Source organism: Mobula birostris, chromosome 7 (genome assembly GCF_030028105.1).
Source record: "Mobula birostris isolate sMobBir1 chromosome 7, sMobBir1.hap1, whole genome shotgun sequence".
Taxonomy (NCBI): Eukaryota; Metazoa; Chordata; class Chondrichthyes; order Myliobatiformes; family Myliobatidae; genus Mobula; species Mobula birostris.
This window is the reverse complement of record NC_092376.1, coordinates 155,930,086-155,947,567: the sequence shown is the minus strand read 5'-3', so window position 1 is coordinate 155,947,567 and position 17,482 is coordinate 155,930,086. Positions and strand designations below refer to the sequence as shown.

General features: G+C 37.0%; 2 protein-coding genes across 3 annotated transcripts in view; one reads left to right on the top strand and one right to left on the bottom strand.

The window, feature by feature from the left end:
• Window positions 1-7,753, bottom strand: part of LOC140200865 (gamma-aminobutyric acid receptor subunit alpha-6-like) — a 28,928-nt gene extending 21,175 nt beyond the window's left edge. The window contains exons 1-5 of the mRNA XM_072264500.1: window positions 7,619-7,753; window positions 7,315-7,445; window positions 6,940-7,007; window positions 6,204-6,424; window positions 6,025-6,107 (exon numbers count right to left, since the gene is read on the bottom strand). Of these exons, the coding sequence (XP_072120601.1) occupies window positions 6,025-6,107; window positions 6,204-6,424; window positions 6,940-7,007; window positions 7,315-7,445; window positions 7,619-7,749 (634 nt within the window). The 5' untranslated portion in view covers window positions 7,750-7,753. The remainder of the gene's footprint in view (window positions 1-6,024; window positions 6,108-6,203; window positions 6,425-6,939; window positions 7,008-7,314; window positions 7,446-7,618) is intronic.
• An 8,499-nt stretch (window positions 7,754-16,252) lies between these two features.
• LOC140200864 (gamma-aminobutyric acid receptor subunit beta-2) overlaps window positions 16,253-17,482 on the top strand; it is a 201,507-nt gene continuing 200,277 nt past the window's right edge. Inside the window, exons 1-3 of one of the 2 annotated variants that reach the window (XM_072264498.1) lie at window positions 16,253-16,427; window positions 16,552-16,643; window positions 17,319-17,386. In XM_072264498.1, coding sequence (XP_072120599.1) covers window positions 16,351-16,427; window positions 16,552-16,643; window positions 17,319-17,386 — 237 coding nt within the window. In that variant the 5' untranslated portion in view covers window positions 16,253-16,350. The remainder of the gene's footprint in view (window positions 16,428-16,551; window positions 16,644-17,318; window positions 17,387-17,482) is intronic. The other variant, XM_072264497.1, reaches the window with a different exon arrangement.

The window sequence follows — 17,482 nt, the reverse complement described above, 5'->3', positions numbered from 1 at the left end:
ATTAAAAAGTAGCATGTTTTTTTCTCTATTTTCTTTAAATTTAATCACTAGTTTTAAAATACTCCAATTTTTTTTTTCTTACCTACTTTGTTTTATGTTCTGATACTCAGCAGCCAACCTATGTCATCACTGTCATGGACTTTATCAGTGTGTAGAGGACTGTGAGATCATTCCAGGTGTTCTCAAACCAGAAACCATGGATGAACTGAAAGATCCACACCCTACTATAGTCCAGGACTGTCTCATTCAAATTAGGTAATCCTGATTTATACAAGAAATTGAGTTGCAACCTTCATAAACTTATCAGGGATGTCAAGAGTCAGCACCAGTTTTGGCAGGGCCTGCATGCTACAGCAAGCAACAAAACAAATTCATGGAGCTTCACCAACAACAAAACATCTTATCCTGATGAGATTAACACATTCTGTGAACATTTTGAACAGAAGGGGATTGGAATCTTGCCACCCAACCTGACAGCCTCCAATGCACATGAACCCACAGTCACCTTTCAGACGTCAGTCTTCCAATGAGTGATTCCATGGAAAGCATCTGGCCTGGATGGTGTCCTTGGATCTTGTGCACGTCAGTTCGGGGGGTACCTGAGGAAATTTTTAACCTCTCACTACTTTGATCGAAAGTTCCCACTGCTTAAAGATGATCACTATCATCCTAGTACCTAAGAGAAATAAGGTAATGTGCCTTAATAGCTAGTGCACATTGCCTGACATCCACCATCATGAAGTGATTCAAGAGGCTGGTCATGGCACACATCAATTCCTACCTCCCAGACAACCTCGACCCACTACAATTAGCTTACTACCAAGAGAGGTCACAGCAGACACCAACTCCCTGGCCCTACACTCATCTCTGGAGCATCTAGACAGTAAAGACGCATACATTAGAGTGCCATATATTGAATTCAACTCTGTCTTCAATGCTAGAATTTCAAGCAAGCTCACCTCCAAACTCCAAGACCTGGCTCTCAATACCTCCCTTTGCAACTGAATCTTTGACTTCTTGATCAACAGACCTCAATCAGAAAGGATATACAGCAACACCTCTGCCATGATTATCTTCAACACTTTGCCTTATAAGCCTAAGTCCTCAGCTCTCTTCTCTACTTCCTGTACATTCTCAACTGTGTGGCCAGATTCTGCTCTAACTCCATCTACAAGTTTGCAAATGACACAAATATAGTGTGATGAATCTCAAATAATGATGAGTTGGAGCATAGGGAAGAGTCAAGACAGCTTAATGACATGGTTTCATGACAACAACCTTTCCCTCAATGTCAACAAAAGAGTTGATCATTGATTTCAAGAAGAGGGCAGTGGATTCACTCCAGTTTACATCATCAGTGAGTGTGTTGAAAGTTTCAAGTTCATAGGAATGAACATCACCGATAGCCTGTCTTGGTCCAACCACATAGATGCCATAGATAAGATTTGGCATTGCCCCTTTGACCTTTGGCAATTTTTATTGATGCACCTTATAAGTGTCTTATCCCAATACTTCATGGCTTGGTATGGCAACTAGTCTGTCCAGGATTGCAAGGAAATGCTGAGAGTTGTGGATATAGCTCAGCAGATCATAGAAACCAGTCTTCTCTCCATGGACACTATCCATACTTCTGACTATTTTGGTAAAGCAGACAAAAATATCAAGAACCCTACCTACACTGGACATTCTCTTTTCAGGCAGAAGATACAAATCATATACCACCAGGCTGGCTCAAGGACATCTTATATTCCACTGTTATAAGGGTATCCAATGGCCCCTTGATAAAAATAAACAGACTCTTGACCTCAGTGTGGTCTTGCACCTTATTTTCTGATGCCTTACTGTAACTCTTTTTTCTGCATTGTCTTATTGTTTTCTTATGTTCTACTTCAATGCATTGTTGTAATGAAATGATCTATATGGATGGCACGCTTAACAAAGTTGCTCACTGTACTTCAGTAGATGTGATAATAATAAATTAATTTACTAATTTGCCCATTGCTACTCAACTTTGCCATATTCCATCAACTTTACTGATAATACTATGTACCAAAATATATTGACTAAACATGTTATCTCTCTTTGTCTCTTCACAGATGTTAACTGACCTGTTAGAAATTTCACTCTCAGTGTTTTCATTCAAATCATTAATACATATTGTGAACAGCCTGGGCCCTATGGCATCCAACTAATCACCAGTTCACAGTATATCCTGAAGATAATTTTACTTATACATTGTTTTCTGATTGATGACAATACACTACCTTTATATACACATCCACAGCTTCCTCTTTTTCTATTCTGTTTATTATAATCTGAAAAATTATTAAATAATTGTCAACTATGAGTTCACTTTTATAAATTATGTTGACTCTAGTCAATATTATTATATATTATAAAATATACTACTCATTCCTTCAAAGAAGATTCTACTTGCTCATCAGCCTCTAGCCTTTTTCCTTCTCTTCTTTTTTAGTTCTGGGAGTTATATTTGCTATATTGGCATTTTGAGAGTTGAAAACCAGTACACAGCCTTTTCTTTCAAAAAAAAATTAAATGTGAGTCACAAGTTCCTAAAGATCTTTCGGCCTTCTATTTCATTAATTTCTCCAATTCTGCTTTATTTACTTCACTTCCTCATTTGTCTAGATCTGTTGCTCCCTAACATTTCTGAGGAGATTTTTTTTGCATCTTCATACTTAATGCTCAATATAATTTCTGTTCTCTCAGTCTGTAAGAGACCCAAGTTAATTTTGACAAATTTTGTAACATTTTGTAAGCATTTATCATATTTAAGTTTCAATGTAATCAATAGATATTTACTGATTATTTAAGAATATCAAGACCACAGAGGAACAGACAAATTAAAAATCCACTAAAGGAATTGAAACTACTATTAATCAGCATGCATTCTGATCAAATAAAAGTTGATGATATATATATTTTCCCAAGTAAGGCCTTGTTTTCACTTTATTTCTGAATTCATTATGATTTTGGGACAAATAATATTTTTAAACTTCAAAACAGAATAGAAAATCGGGCCGTTGTTGTGTATTTGCATGACTTACCAATCACATTAACAGCAAAAAAAAGGCAAGCACCATAAACTCCCCTTAGAGAGTAAATCTGGGAGAGCAGCTTGAAAGGGAACATCAAGCTGAGCTGCAAGAACAGAAAGATAAGAAGCTAGCCAAAGTCTATGAATGCCACAAGAAAAAGAAAACAATCAAAGGGGGGCATCAATCTGATATAAAGAAGGAAGATTTTGAGAGAAATGGAAATTAACAAGATACTGAAAAGAGAAAGGAAATTTGAGAAACACAACAATAATAAGTTAGAGGAAAAAATGTCACTAGTTCATAGATTTAACCCTACAGTTACAAGGTATGACAGAGGAATAAAGGGGAATGAGGAATGTAAGTATTATAAAAGATTCATAGACTATTGGAAATAAACTATTTTGAATATTTTTGTGAAAGTTCTGCAGTATATAATGAGCTGTCCCTTTATTATTTTTGCATTTATTATGTTATCCAGGTATAATTCTCAGCGTTTATTGAGTTGGTTGATCTTGGTTAGGACAGGAGTAATGAATGGTCTTCTTACTAAAAGAGTGCACTACCATTGAAGCACTGCTGACACTTGATAGTAAATGTGTGTTACATGTAATTACACTAAAACCATAGTGCCTTTGGAACTGAGCATATAAAATTCTACAAAGTTCTTGCTCCTGCTAACCGGTGGTAGAAAACGTTTATGTTTTGACATCAAAAGTTAGAGTTTTGCTCAGATTAGACAAACATACAAGTACTAGGCATAAAAGATTAAATAATGCATTTCCTATTCTTGTGAATGCATTTGTATGGCAATAATAAGTTACATTAAAAATACAAAGTCTTCCAACATTATTGCTTGCTTTTAAATACACAACCAATGTGTAATATTTAGATGGCCTGAAATGCTAATTTTTGTATTGCAAAAAAGGATATATAGAGAGAGCTGTTTGGTTACTTATGTTGATCACTGCTTTTTAAACACAATTTTTATACTGTGCTGCATTTTAATTAGTTTATAGTGAAACCTGGGTGAACAACTACATTTTTAGTAATTACTGTCAAATTATCTTTCCATAATAAAATTTATTATCACTGAGAATTTAGGGAAGGGTTAGAATTCACAATGAATTTACCTCAGAACTGACCCTATTAGTGCTCAAGGAAGAAAAATGGTTGAATAACAAGATAGACAAAGAGCGCCAACTCCTAAAACTCCATAATGTTGAATGATTGTAACTCCAGTAGAGGGAAGAAGTTTTAAAATAACACACACACACACAAAGCAGATTACAATGTAATTCATCGTAATTATCATTATTATGTGCTGTGTTATATGATATGGGTGATCATAGTCTTCTGTCTGTCTTAACCATGATAGTTCTTGGCAAATTCTTCCACAAAAGTGGTTTGCCATTCCCTTCTTCTGGGCAGTGTCTTTACAAGACAGGTGACCTCAGCCATTATCAATACTCTCAGGTACTGTCTGCCTTGTGTCAGTGGTCACATAACCAGGACTCGTAATGTGCACCAACTACTCATATGACCATCCACAACTTGCTCCTATGACCTCACGTGACCCTGAGTGGTGGGCTAAGCAGGTGCTACATCTTGCTCAAGGGTGACCTGCAAGCTAGTAGAGGGGAGAAGTGCCTTATATCTCCTTTGCTAGAGACTTATCTCTACCCCACAACCCCATCTTATATAACCCTGCAAACTGGTAACTTAGAACTGCTAACCAACTTTCACCAATTTGTTACTCTATCAATCTTAATGTAAAAGTAAATCCAGTTGGGTGCAAAAGATGCAAATTTATTATCACACAATTATGCTACTACCCTAGGTGAGGTTCACCCATGCTATAGGTGTCAATATTCCACACCTTATTGTTCTAAGTTTGTTTTCTTTCCTGGTTAAACAAACAAAATGGTGTTCAGTGGTTTTACAAATTATTGCATTAACAATTGGTTAAAAAGATTTTGCTTTGCATTGTATTTAAGCTGAAGTGTGATGCTAAACTAAAAAAGATACCAGCCACTTTAGAAAATTATAATTCTTTTTCACTTGAAACTCCAAGTCTAGCCTTGACCTCAAATTTACACTGATAATTTTGTGCTTCTGCAAAGTTCACATTGCTTTATATGAATCCCTCATGATTTTCTAATGAAAATGCAACCTTAGACAAATTAAGGTATGCAAGATGTTAACATGGGAAATAACTGACAGTGTACTTAAGGATGTAGTTTATGGTAGTGGATGTAGCCAAATCATGTTCTGCTGAAACTTCCTTCTGAAAGTAATGCCCTTAGCAAAAAACTGTGAAAACATATAATGCATATATTGAAAAAATATATATTGCATAACTCATTGAAGTCTTGTTATTAGTTTGTAAAAAACAAAATTAAATTGCATTCACATTGAGATACACACGGGTATCACAACACACTTTATGAATGATAAATTACTTATTACTGTCATGTAGAAATTGTGGCAGAAATTTATACAGACAAACTTTCACAAACACCAATGTGATAATTATCAAGTAATCTGTTAATGGTGATAAATAAACATTGGACAGGGCACAGGTGATAAAATCTATTTTATTTCTGAATAGCACTAAACTAAGGGATATATTACACTCAACTGCAACTAGATTTACGTCTAGCAGACGAAGCATCAACTGAAATTAAATACTTTAGCCTCTTAATTCATATTTTAACCAATACCTTCTGACTCATAAGGCAATGCCAGGGCTGATTCTCTAACACCAAGGCTTTTTCATACTAGTTCAGAATTTGTAATCTGCAATTTGTCAATTTTTTGTGAGTAGACTTTTACACTTCATAAAATCAGTACAACGATGGCCTTACAAGATTTTAAGTTTCTCAAAATCCCTGTATTATTCGAACTCTGTTGATCTAACGCCGAGGCGCCTTAACCATATATATAAACAGCCATAAACATAACTTACAGCTGCCGAACTTCAAGGGACACGCATGTCCGTCCATTGGGAAGTTCACCAATCTCATAGGACACGCAGCATTTATGGTAAGTCTATAATTAGAAGAGAAAGGGTTTATTTAAGGTTATTATTTTGTATTAAGTGCAAAATGGGGCAATGCAATGCTTCACCAAACTATTATGGCTAACCTCATTGTGTAAAGTACTGTGCCGTTTTGCATGATCCTGAAAAGCTTGTTGGGAGTAGTCATGTTGTGAGCAATAGATTTTTTCCCATTTCTGAAAAAAGTATCCGGAGTCCAAATCTTACTGACCATTAAATTATTCAGTCTAAGGATTTCAATGGGCCCTTCAAATTCCAACCTTTTGTCAATCCAAGTTTGACGAAAGAAGACATCCATGGTATATTCCTGTAAAAGAATAATACAGTATTTTAAATAGCGCATTGCATCACTTTAACTGCAAGATGCCAAAGTAGTCACTGTGTCTGATGTACATAATCCAAAATCTCTAATACCTACCGATACAAAGCTACAACAGCTCAATGGATTATCCAGTGTCAATATCCGCTCTAAAAAAAACTTTCTTGTGATTTGACATACGTTTGTATTTAGTTATTTACTTGGCTTCCTTAAGAATGGAAAGCTTTGTTTTTTTAACCAATTGCAGTATTTTGTATAACGTTTATTGTTGAACAGATAAAAGATGACCACTGATACTTTTAGCGGCAGGATAGTCAAACAGATTAAGGGGAATAATCTTCTCGAATAATATTCTCCCGAGATGCCAAAATAATAAAATCGATAGCAATGTGTCCGCTGTCAGTAAAATTGGACGCGGGTGTTGCTGAGCAATTCTGGTTTGTGTTTTTTCTTTGGTAGAGTAAGTATTAGTATTATTGTATCGACCATTGTAAGTATCATACCATTTCAACGTCAGATACAGGACCGAAACTTGTCACATATATGTCGGTTTTCACTTCAGTGACAGGACCTAGAAAAGATCAAACCATATGTAAAAGACTGTTGGCTGTTCATGGGACCGGGTATTCAACTGTCACATGGAAAGAACCAAAAAGCCCTCAAAGTTTGAGCAACAATGTTTACGAATGGCAATGCATTCTAAAATTACTTTAAAATACAGAAATATTAATACGAGCACGTGACTGAGGAGATGAATTTAAATATTTACGATTGGCTAGTCTTCATATTATATCAACTGAGAAGTACGTCATACGAGGCTGCGAAAAGGTTTGAATTTGTTGCTAGACGAATGGTTATGTAGAAAACCTATTGCTTACCTCCAAACCCGGGACGTAGCCTGTTGTCATATCCATCAAGAAGTCTATCGAGAATACGTGTGATGTTTTCTGAATGTATTCTTACTTCATTGTCATGATTAGAAGACTTTTTTCCGAGCGTCTCTCCTATACTGTAAATACAAAATTAATATTGAGGTCAAGGACGACTTTAACAATATAAGTGTGTTTATTATGCACGCGGTAGTCAACTCAAATATGACGTATTTTCAAAAAATATATATTAAATTCAACAAAATACATAATTACCTAACTTATCAGAGAAATGTAAATAAGACGGACTCACCAAAACAGTGCTGTGCAAAAGACAAAGATCAGTAAACCCACACGGCTGGTGGACATTGCAACCACAGTTCCCATGTCAGCAGTAACCATTTGCATGTCCCATATTCTAAGCCTCCTCACTTTTGCCGTCATTGTGCCATTTCAGGAAGAATAAAAGAAACGATTAAAACCACTTTAGTACCTCAATGTTGAGCCCTTTGCGTTCGAAGGAGACAATTTTCCACTCTCCTTTTATTTCTCCGCTGCTGTCTGGGCTCAACTGAATGCCTCAGTTTAAAACTAAAGAGTTTAACAGCCGGTACGGGATGGCGAGCATTGACAATAATCGAATAAGGCATCATGGGAGATTAAAAACAAGAAATCCACTGATACTTTTGGCAGGAATTAGCGAAGAGCCGTCAGGAATCCTGGCATGACACGGACAGCCAGCCGAGAGTGATTGCATTACAAATTACAACACTTCTTCTGTTACTATATCTATTTAAAAATTCTATTGATATCCTTCTTGTAATGTGTCAGTGTTTTGCATTGCCAGCTTCTGAATCAAACTGAGATTTATCACAACGTTCCACTTGATTTCTCTTTCTCTCAGCCTTAGCGCTCCGCCGCCCCGCCCCAAGAAATGTGTGACGGGTTGAGAGATTTAGGTGACATTGCTAGTTCTTTATTTTTTATAATCTAGGTAATCAGAATTAGGAGGGGTAACATTAGCGTTTGCTTATCATATAGCTTAATCCTCGCACTCAACAGTGTTCTCTAAACCTGTTGGTAAGCATTCAAAATGTTGCTGGTGCATAATTTCCCAATTGAACTTATAAATGGGCATTTTTAATACACAATTGCTACTAAGCGCACATGTTCAATCATTCACTTGTGCTACTTTAACAGACCTCTTTGTTAACAAGGTAGTTTGCTTTATTAATGTTTTCATGTTGATAGGCTAATGAGGTTGGATGCAGGAGATGGTTTGTGTTGACCTTAAATATCGCAGGTCAGTTCACTAGCTGGTTTCTCCGTTATGTATTAACTGCAGTGCTATGAATATACAATTAACCATTCAATACGTTTGGGGAGGTACTAGTCAACAAATGGAAGAAAACTGTTGAGTAGCGTGGGAGCAGAGAGGGATCTTGGAGGGTACCATCAGATGCTGAAAGGTAAGACAGTTCAATAAGACCATTAAAAGGTATGCAGTGTTCTTTCCTTATTAGTCTGGGCATAAAATGTAAGAGTAGAGAAGATAGTTTGGAATTATGTTCTGACACGACTTGTTTCATCACATAGTTCTGGCCACATTTTCGCCAAGAGATGATTGTACTAAGCAAGGTACGGGGGAGATTTAGGAAGATATTTGCAAGACTTACAAAATTGTAGCTATGGGGAAAATATCAAAAAGGCTGCAAAATAGAAAGTGCCAGAAACGCTCAGCAAGTCTGATAATACCTGAAGGAGGAAGAACAGGGTTAATGTTTCAAATCTGATGAAAGGTCTTTTGACCTTCATCGTTAGATATTTATCTTTACCAGAACCAAGTCTGGCCTGAGGAGCACTTCCAGGATTTTCTGATTTTAATTCACATTTCCAGCATCTGTAGAGTTTTGCGTAGATTCAGGTTGTACTCATTGGAACAAAAGCAAGAGAAGGCCTTATAGGGCCTAGAGGGGGTAAATGGGAATAACTAACAAATATATAAATGTTTGTAGCTACCAGTCAAAATTCTGGGACATAGAATTCATCATTTAAAAAAAAGGCATACCCAGGGATGATGGTCTTGAAGTCATTGGTTCAAAGGGTGTAAAATTCTGACATATATATCATATTCAAAAGTGGGTGTGCTATTGAAGAGTCTTGTTCACCAGGGCTGCATAAGTAGTGCTTGAACACAGGATTAGGTTTTCTCTGGCACCATCATGATGAGCTGAACGGCCCCTGTCAAAAATTTTCTGATTCCAAGATTAACACTAATATAATACATGATTCTGGAATTCACCATCTTCTAATAAACTTGAAACAACACTTTAATCCTAATTTATATTGACTGTAAGTAACATATTTAATATATTGATATGGATTAATAGTTCATGAATAATATAGTTATTCCACACCTTTCCCCTACCTGTCTCTATTGTCATTGTCAACATTACACGTGGAGCATACATATATGAAGCAAAGATATAGCAATTGATAAAATTGTACATCTTTCCACATCTGTGTAGACATCAGTGTTAACTTGAACCTCGGTCAATTTGCCATAACCTTCCGGATATTTGTGGTTGTTTTAAAGGATCTGCCAAGTTCTACATTAGTTTATTTTTTCTTCTGGTTGCTGGTAAAAATATTGCATTCTCATGGACAAACAATAATCCAGGAAGCGTTCCTGATTACCGATCTTTACATATTTTATCGCAGTAGCCTTGAAGAACAGGATAACCAACCCACGATATAGTCTGTTGTGCTTTCTCTCACATGATGGCAATCGGTATGGTAGTCATGGTTGCTCTAAGTTTGTTTTCCTTTGAAGTAACAATAGCTGACATTCTTGATCTTACACTTGTTTTAAACGCATATAGATATTTCAGTGCGTTGGCCACAAACAGAATATCTGTAAAAAACAAAAGCTAAAACTTTATTAAGGTTATTTGTTAAGCCCTTTTTATCCCATAGGTCTATGCTATGGTTTACTAGTTGGTAAGCCAGACCATAACTTGCCAGTATATTTTAGTACCAATCCTTCACGTTTAATATTCATCAATGCTATAAATCCAACACAATATAAGACAAGTGCCTTTGAATCAAAGGTCTGAAAGTTTGCACAAGGAACTTTATATTTTCAACCTGCCTTTAAAGATTGCCGCGCAGACCAACTCTAACCTTGAAAACTAATTTTAAGAACAGTAACCCTGTCGATATTTAATACTCATGCTGACTGAAAAGCCTATATAAGAAATAAAAATAATATTATTCTGAATGTTAGCATACCTCCGCTGTAGTTTTTCAGGTAAATTTTATGCTGAGATCGTGATGCAAAAAGAAAGCATTTGTATGTGAATTCCGTGAAACAGGCATTTGCAGATTTTCTCTTGTTCATAAATGAGAATAAACTGGCCAATGAGCACCAGTTACAGGATAAACCCCAAAATGAAATAATCGTTAACAGATGGATTTCTTTATGCAACACAGACTATATTCAATATTTTGTACTACAAACATAATGTATTAATATTAACTGATGTGTAAATGGCATTGGGTTAGTTGAAATGGTGTAGAGATCAACAATTGATTTAATTTTGAACTAAAGATATGCTTACTGTATGTCTTCTGTTCCAATGATAATGGAGAAATCTTCCATAACCAACACCACCACAGTAACCCGCAATAATGCTGGAATCTACTTCAACATTCAATTATTGGTACTTCAATTCCCTTTACCTGACTTTGTTCAACAATCAACATCCCTAATAGACAAAAATAAAACTCTTGATATTGTCAACTGACCCAGTTTTGTAGATCTGGGGTTAATATATTTTTTTCATCAAAAATATCAAAGAAGATTGTATAAAACTGGATATCAATATGCATGTGATACATGATCCACGATGTTAATGATAGAAAAGAGTTGAGATGCTAAATGCCCTACTCTTAATCTAATTTACAATTATCTCACCCTTGTAACACAAGTGTTTAAATCTCATTAAGATTAACACTATACAATATATAATATCAAAAAAATCTTCTGGAGTTCGACTTCTTATTTGATTAACAATAAACTGGTCTCTCAATTTGCCTCCTCCTGGCCCTTGCAATTTGTCTACCTGCTCTGCACTTTCTCTGTAACTGTACCAGTATATTCTGCATTTTTAAAATGTTTCTTTTTGTACTGCCTCAATGTACTCATATATGAAATAATCTTTCTGGTTGGAAAGCAAATTTCAGATTGTTTACTATATACATTATCTGTTATTAAATGGAACTATTGAACTAAACAAAACTGTTTTCTTGCCACATAACAATAATAAACATACACTAATGTCCAAAACTGAACTCAGTTCCAGTTTCCACATAACTTAAATGCTACTTCCTCACTTTTGTTTTTAGTTGCTCCTGTATTAAGTCTACATTCCATTAGCTTCTATTAAATACAGTTTTTCATTCACATTTAATGATCTCTGTCGAGGACACAATTGCTCCCAAGTGATACCTAGACTCTCACTAATCAAATAAAAACATTTATATTTGTCATTCTATAAAATGTGATGTTAATTATAATTCCTCACAATGAGTTTATTATGCTGTAATTTTGCTCAGTCTCCTAATCCCCATTCCTTTCAACTTGGTTCTATCTTTTAAAATAACTACTTTCTCTGTTTAGTGTGACCTGCAAAATTGGATTTATGTATAGAAAAAAAATGTTACCCCAATAGAGATGCTGTTGCAGTATTATGCATCCTACTTTAAAAAAAGAACACTGGTTTTATACCAACTTTCTGCCAATTCTAAAAATATACCAAAACACATAATTGTCTCTTCTTTAAAGTTATTTGATAATCTCTAGTATTATGCAAAAGATGCATGAATAGAACCCACTAGCATTTTACAAAATCTGTTCCACTTTCCAGGTTTGCAAACATTTGAAGCCAACAATGCTTTTTGCTCATTTTCAGGTAGAAGAAAATGTTTTTTTTCTCTGATGCTGCTGACCCCATTATTTTCTTCCAACAATATACACCATTAGCTTTTTAGTTCAGACTATACTTGCCTGGGTTCCATTTGAATTCTCCAGTGGCCCCATATAATTAAATAATTAGTTTATTTTCCAATGTCTGCACATAGTATACCTCTGGTGTACCCCCGACATATATGTAAACAAGGTCCCTCCTACTTTTTCTTATCTACGTGCTGCCACTACACTATCTCAAGGCATTTCACAAAGGTCAACCTGGATATGAAAGAATTTACAAACTTGATTAGTACATTTTTGCTTTAGACCACATAATTTAATGATAATAAATTTCCAATTACTTCCAAGTTAAAAGTTTGGCACTGCAATTTCTCACGAGTCAAATAAGGGGAAAGCATAAGGGGAGCAGACCTCACCATGTCTTACATATGCTCAGCCCTACCTTTAAACCTTGATTCCCATAAGACCTATATCATCTCTTCTGCTTAAAATATTTAATGACTCAGCCACTACACCTCTTTGGCATAAAGAATTAAACTTAATTTGTTTGACTCCTTCATTAAACATATTTATATCGTGTTAAAGAATTTAATAGGTCTGCACATCTGTCATTTGTTGTAATAATGAAGCAAAGGTTGACTGATTTAAATCTCAGTGACCCATTTTGCACAAGTCTGCAGCTTTCAAGCCTTTAGTGACCAGAATGAAATGACAAATTTACTAAATTATTAATAGAACCCATATTACAAAATGTGTTCTACTTTACAGGTTTATAAACTTTTAAAACCAACAATGCTTTTTGCTCATTTTCACATAGAAGGAAAATGTTGTCATTAATGCTGCTGATAACATTATCCCCCTTCCAACAATCTACACCATGAACTTGTTGCTTCAGATTTTGCTTGCCTTATTCAATGTTTAGCTATCCAATGGCATCATATAATCATAATAAGTGGTTTCTCTTGCAGACTTCACATATACCTCTGGTGTCCCCCAAACATTCATATATTAGGTTCCTCCTATTTTTCTATTTACATGCTATCTTCTCCAGTATTATCTTAAAATATAAAAGTTACTGGATATATGGTGAGCAAGAACAGGTTCCATCTTACCAACTTATTGATTATCCATTGTCTCCATGATTGTTTTGCTGATGTCCAGTGATAAAGACTTTCAACTAAATTTCAGAAGAAAAAAAAGTTTGGTTTTTGGTCCGTGGAACCAAATCAAACATTATATTTGGTAATTGCATCAGATTATCTTTAAATTAAGTTTTGAACCATTCATTTGTGACATCAGGAATTCTGCTTATTTCCACCACCATTATCTTGCTTGTCTGTTGTTAAAAAATCTATCCATCCTTTGTGATGTTAAAACTTGACTATTCCTACACAATCTCCATTGGCCTCTCTGGTACCCCTGTTGGCAACCTCAAGATCAAGAACTCAGTTGTCCACATTCTAACTTATAACAAGATCATTCATCTTTCAGCCTTTACTTAACAAGCCACACTGAATCCCAGGTAAGCTATATTTTAAAATTATTACATTTGTTTTCAATTTTCATTATGGCTTTACCTCTCCTTATTTCCAAAATATTCACCATCCCAATACTGTACACCTAAAGTAATTGTGCACTTCTAATTTTATTTTCTGGACCCTCACCAAATTTGAACGATTTCAGGTGGCATTGCCTTGTACTATAATGTTGTTCATAAGCCTCTCTTCTTTTTCCTCTTTAAAATGATTCTAAAATCTCCCTTAGTCCAACTTTCGATCAATTGCTCTAAAAGTCAACTGCGTAATTTGGTTTGCAATGCATTTGACAACACTTAGAGCTTCAGTCTTTGCCACCTAGAGCACATATCATATAAAATATATTGATATTGTTGTTGATTAGACTATGTCCTGAACCAGCATCTAAAAGTAGCAGCAGGCCGATTCAATTATGTTTTGTTCATATACGCAAACCTGTAATGTTACCTTGATACTTCCATATCTTTGGATAAATCTTCCTTACCTATCCAAAATCAAATGATTGGTAATGGATTCGGATCCTAAAACCTTCCATAACTTTTCATCTCGTTTGTTTTGCAGGCTAAACTGTCGATATTAATTGTTCCGATCATTCAACAATCTATGACTGGCAAGATAACAGCCGGTAAATTGTCCTTATTGGTCGATTACCTGTTAATATCAACCACTGATGATTTTAATAAAAAATGAAGCAGTCTAAAGTCTTCAATTTAAATAACGAATTGCGGGATTTATACATGTTTAACTCATCCTAAACAAAAATGAAAAGATATCTGGTACAAACTAAAATAAGCCCCTATTTGTTGGCGATACTAACACGTCATCTCTGAAATAACATTACAGAAGCAATAAACAACTCTCGACGGCCGAAAACAGGTACAAAACTGTACAAACAACGCGCAACTTGTTCTGCATTAAATATTCCTGTTTTGTACTTTGCATTGTAGACAGCCATTTAACTTAGATAAATGGGACAACTTCCATCAGTATAGCACTGAATGTTTCTATTTTACAATCTGAAAATCGGAAGACAGAACTGAAGGCTACTGTGTTCCTCGCTTTAATTTGATCATTTACATCTCCTTGCGGATTATATGTAATTGAATAGTAAAATTCAGCATCTAAACCTCCGAGAGCTTCTCCGTGCAGGTTACTCACAGCACAAACAACAGCGAATCAAACCATTTGATTTGCTTCTCCCGTTTGAAATGTGGGGGGTAAAGGAAACAAGCTGCATTAAAAATATTGACATGCTGAGAGCGAAATGAAAACCCAAGTACATATAAAACGACGCAAATTTCCGACTGAAATCTAACACATGCACCAGAGATTGTGTCACATTAGAGCACAGATATCAGGATATTTTTTTTAAGTAAAACACTCTCGTGGGTTTCTGTAACCATCAGTAGGGAAAGCACGGTCGCGAAGGGCTCGGCGGCAATAACGCGTACATTTTGTTCGTTCATTGTGGCGAGCGGTGAGGACCGGGAATCCCCCTTTTCCCGCCTCGAACCCGGTCTCACGTGACCCGGCGTCCGTTAGTCGAGCGAGCTGAAGCCGCTGGGCTCGAGCCGGCGGGTGGGCAGACGCGCGGGAGAAGCAGCCAACGGCCTGCGGCGTCCGGGACGGGCAACTCGCGCTCGGATCCCAGATGTCAAACGCGCGCAGACTGGGAAATGTGTTAAAATACAATTCGAGCCAGCTCTTTTTTTTGTTATTCTTTCTCCTCCACCAAAAAAAATCACACACACACACACACACACATAAGCAGAGCGAGGATAGGGAGAGGCGATGGACGTGTGCCTGCGTGCTCACGAATATTAATATGGAGCCAGGCGGAAGCTGGCAGACTACCATCTCTGCGATTTTCTGCTTTTTTTTCAAAGGAAGCCGTGCGTAGTGCGTGTTTTAGCATCCTCCAGATTTAAGCAAATTTCCTTTATATTCTTGTACCCCCACCTCCTCCCCTCCCCACTGTGGGAATGACGAGCCGCCTGTGAGGATAACGATCTGGAAGCAGCACCATGCGCCAAGATTTCTGGAAGAGACAAGCACACGGTGTCCTTCCACCCTGGCATTTTCAGATGCTCTAACAGGCAGCGTCTAAAGACAGGGTTAAAAGAAAACAAGGGGAGGGGGAAAAAGGAGAAAACTGCGTTGTTCAATAGAACAGCCACAGACATCTTGTTTTTCTTCATTCCTCCTCCCCTCTCTCTCTCTTTCTCTACCCCTCCTCGCTTCCTTCCTCCTCCCCCCCATTTAGTTCTTTCCATTTTCTCTCCCTCTTACCCCTCTCCTCTGTTGCTGTTATATTTTTATTTAGCGGAGTGGAGCCGCTTGCCCACATCCACGGGCTTTGATGTTGAATGAGTGAGAGAGTGTGCGCAGGCGCCCCCACCTTGGAATTACTGCACTGGTCAGAATAAGTTGGATCCTCTCTCTCTCTCTCTTTCTCTCTCTATCGCTGTCTTCGCTGGAAAAAAAAATAAGAGACCCCGACATCATCCGCAAAACTTAGGGATGCTGAGAGTCCGGAGAAGGGGCTACTTTAGGGCTTTGTCGTTCCCCTTGCTAGTGGCGATGGTGTGTGCACAAAGGTAAGCCATGGTGTCCGAGGTCGGCACCTCTTCATTTGCAGAATGGCACTTTACTCCAGGCATTTATTTTTTCCTTTTAAAAAATATTATGCCATTTACTGTTACATTTTGCTTTCTCATCCAGTGTCAAAGACCCCAGTAACATGTCATTGGTGAAGGAGACCGTTGATAGACTGTTAAAGGGCTATGATATCCGTTTGAGGCCAGATTTTGGAGGTAATTTGTGTTTTTTTTTGGTATTAATGTGATTCCCTGTTTGCTCCCTCACATCTCACCCCTCCTCTCCCCTTGCACAGGACTGCCGTCTAACCCACCATAAGGATTTAAAAGTTAAAATTATTGGGACACAAGTTGCTTGGGTTCCACGCAAGGTGTTTGGCTAGTGTCCCTTTCAGTGGGGCTACTCTCACCCTTGGTCAGGATCTGATGGCCGAACGTCAGCCTAAATAAGTTGTGCTGATAGTTATTAAACCAGATTCCTCTGGTGGAGGAATTCAAAGTAATCACGGAACAGCCGACGGTTCGGTGCAAAGGTGAATCCCGACCGGTTCCCGTTCGCACCTTCAATTCAATGAAGTTCAATGTCCAGTGCCACAATTTTAACACCATTTTAATTTCCTGCAACATTTCTGAAACATTCGGTGATGTAAAGCAGAATATCAAATGCCGGTCACATACTGTAACGTTACATGGAAGCGCTGCGTTTTGTGGATGTGCTTAATTGAAAGAAATGTGATTTAAAACAGTGCCTTGGGGGAAGGGGAGAACGGTGACCACGCTGCCTGGAGTCGGGTTGTAAATGTGTGTATGTGTGTGTGTATATGTCATTTCTGATGTATTATCAAAGAGTTAAATAAATCAACGTTGCGGACGGTCTTGTTTTGTTTGCAGGTGATCCCGTGCTGGTTGGCATGAACATAGACATTGCCAGTATAGATATGGTTTCAGAAGTCAATATGGTGAGTACACCAGTCTCCTGCAGCAACTCTGATACCTTTGGTCGTGGAATTACCAGGACAAGTTTTCGTTCGATCGCGATAGTTTGGGTAGCCGCA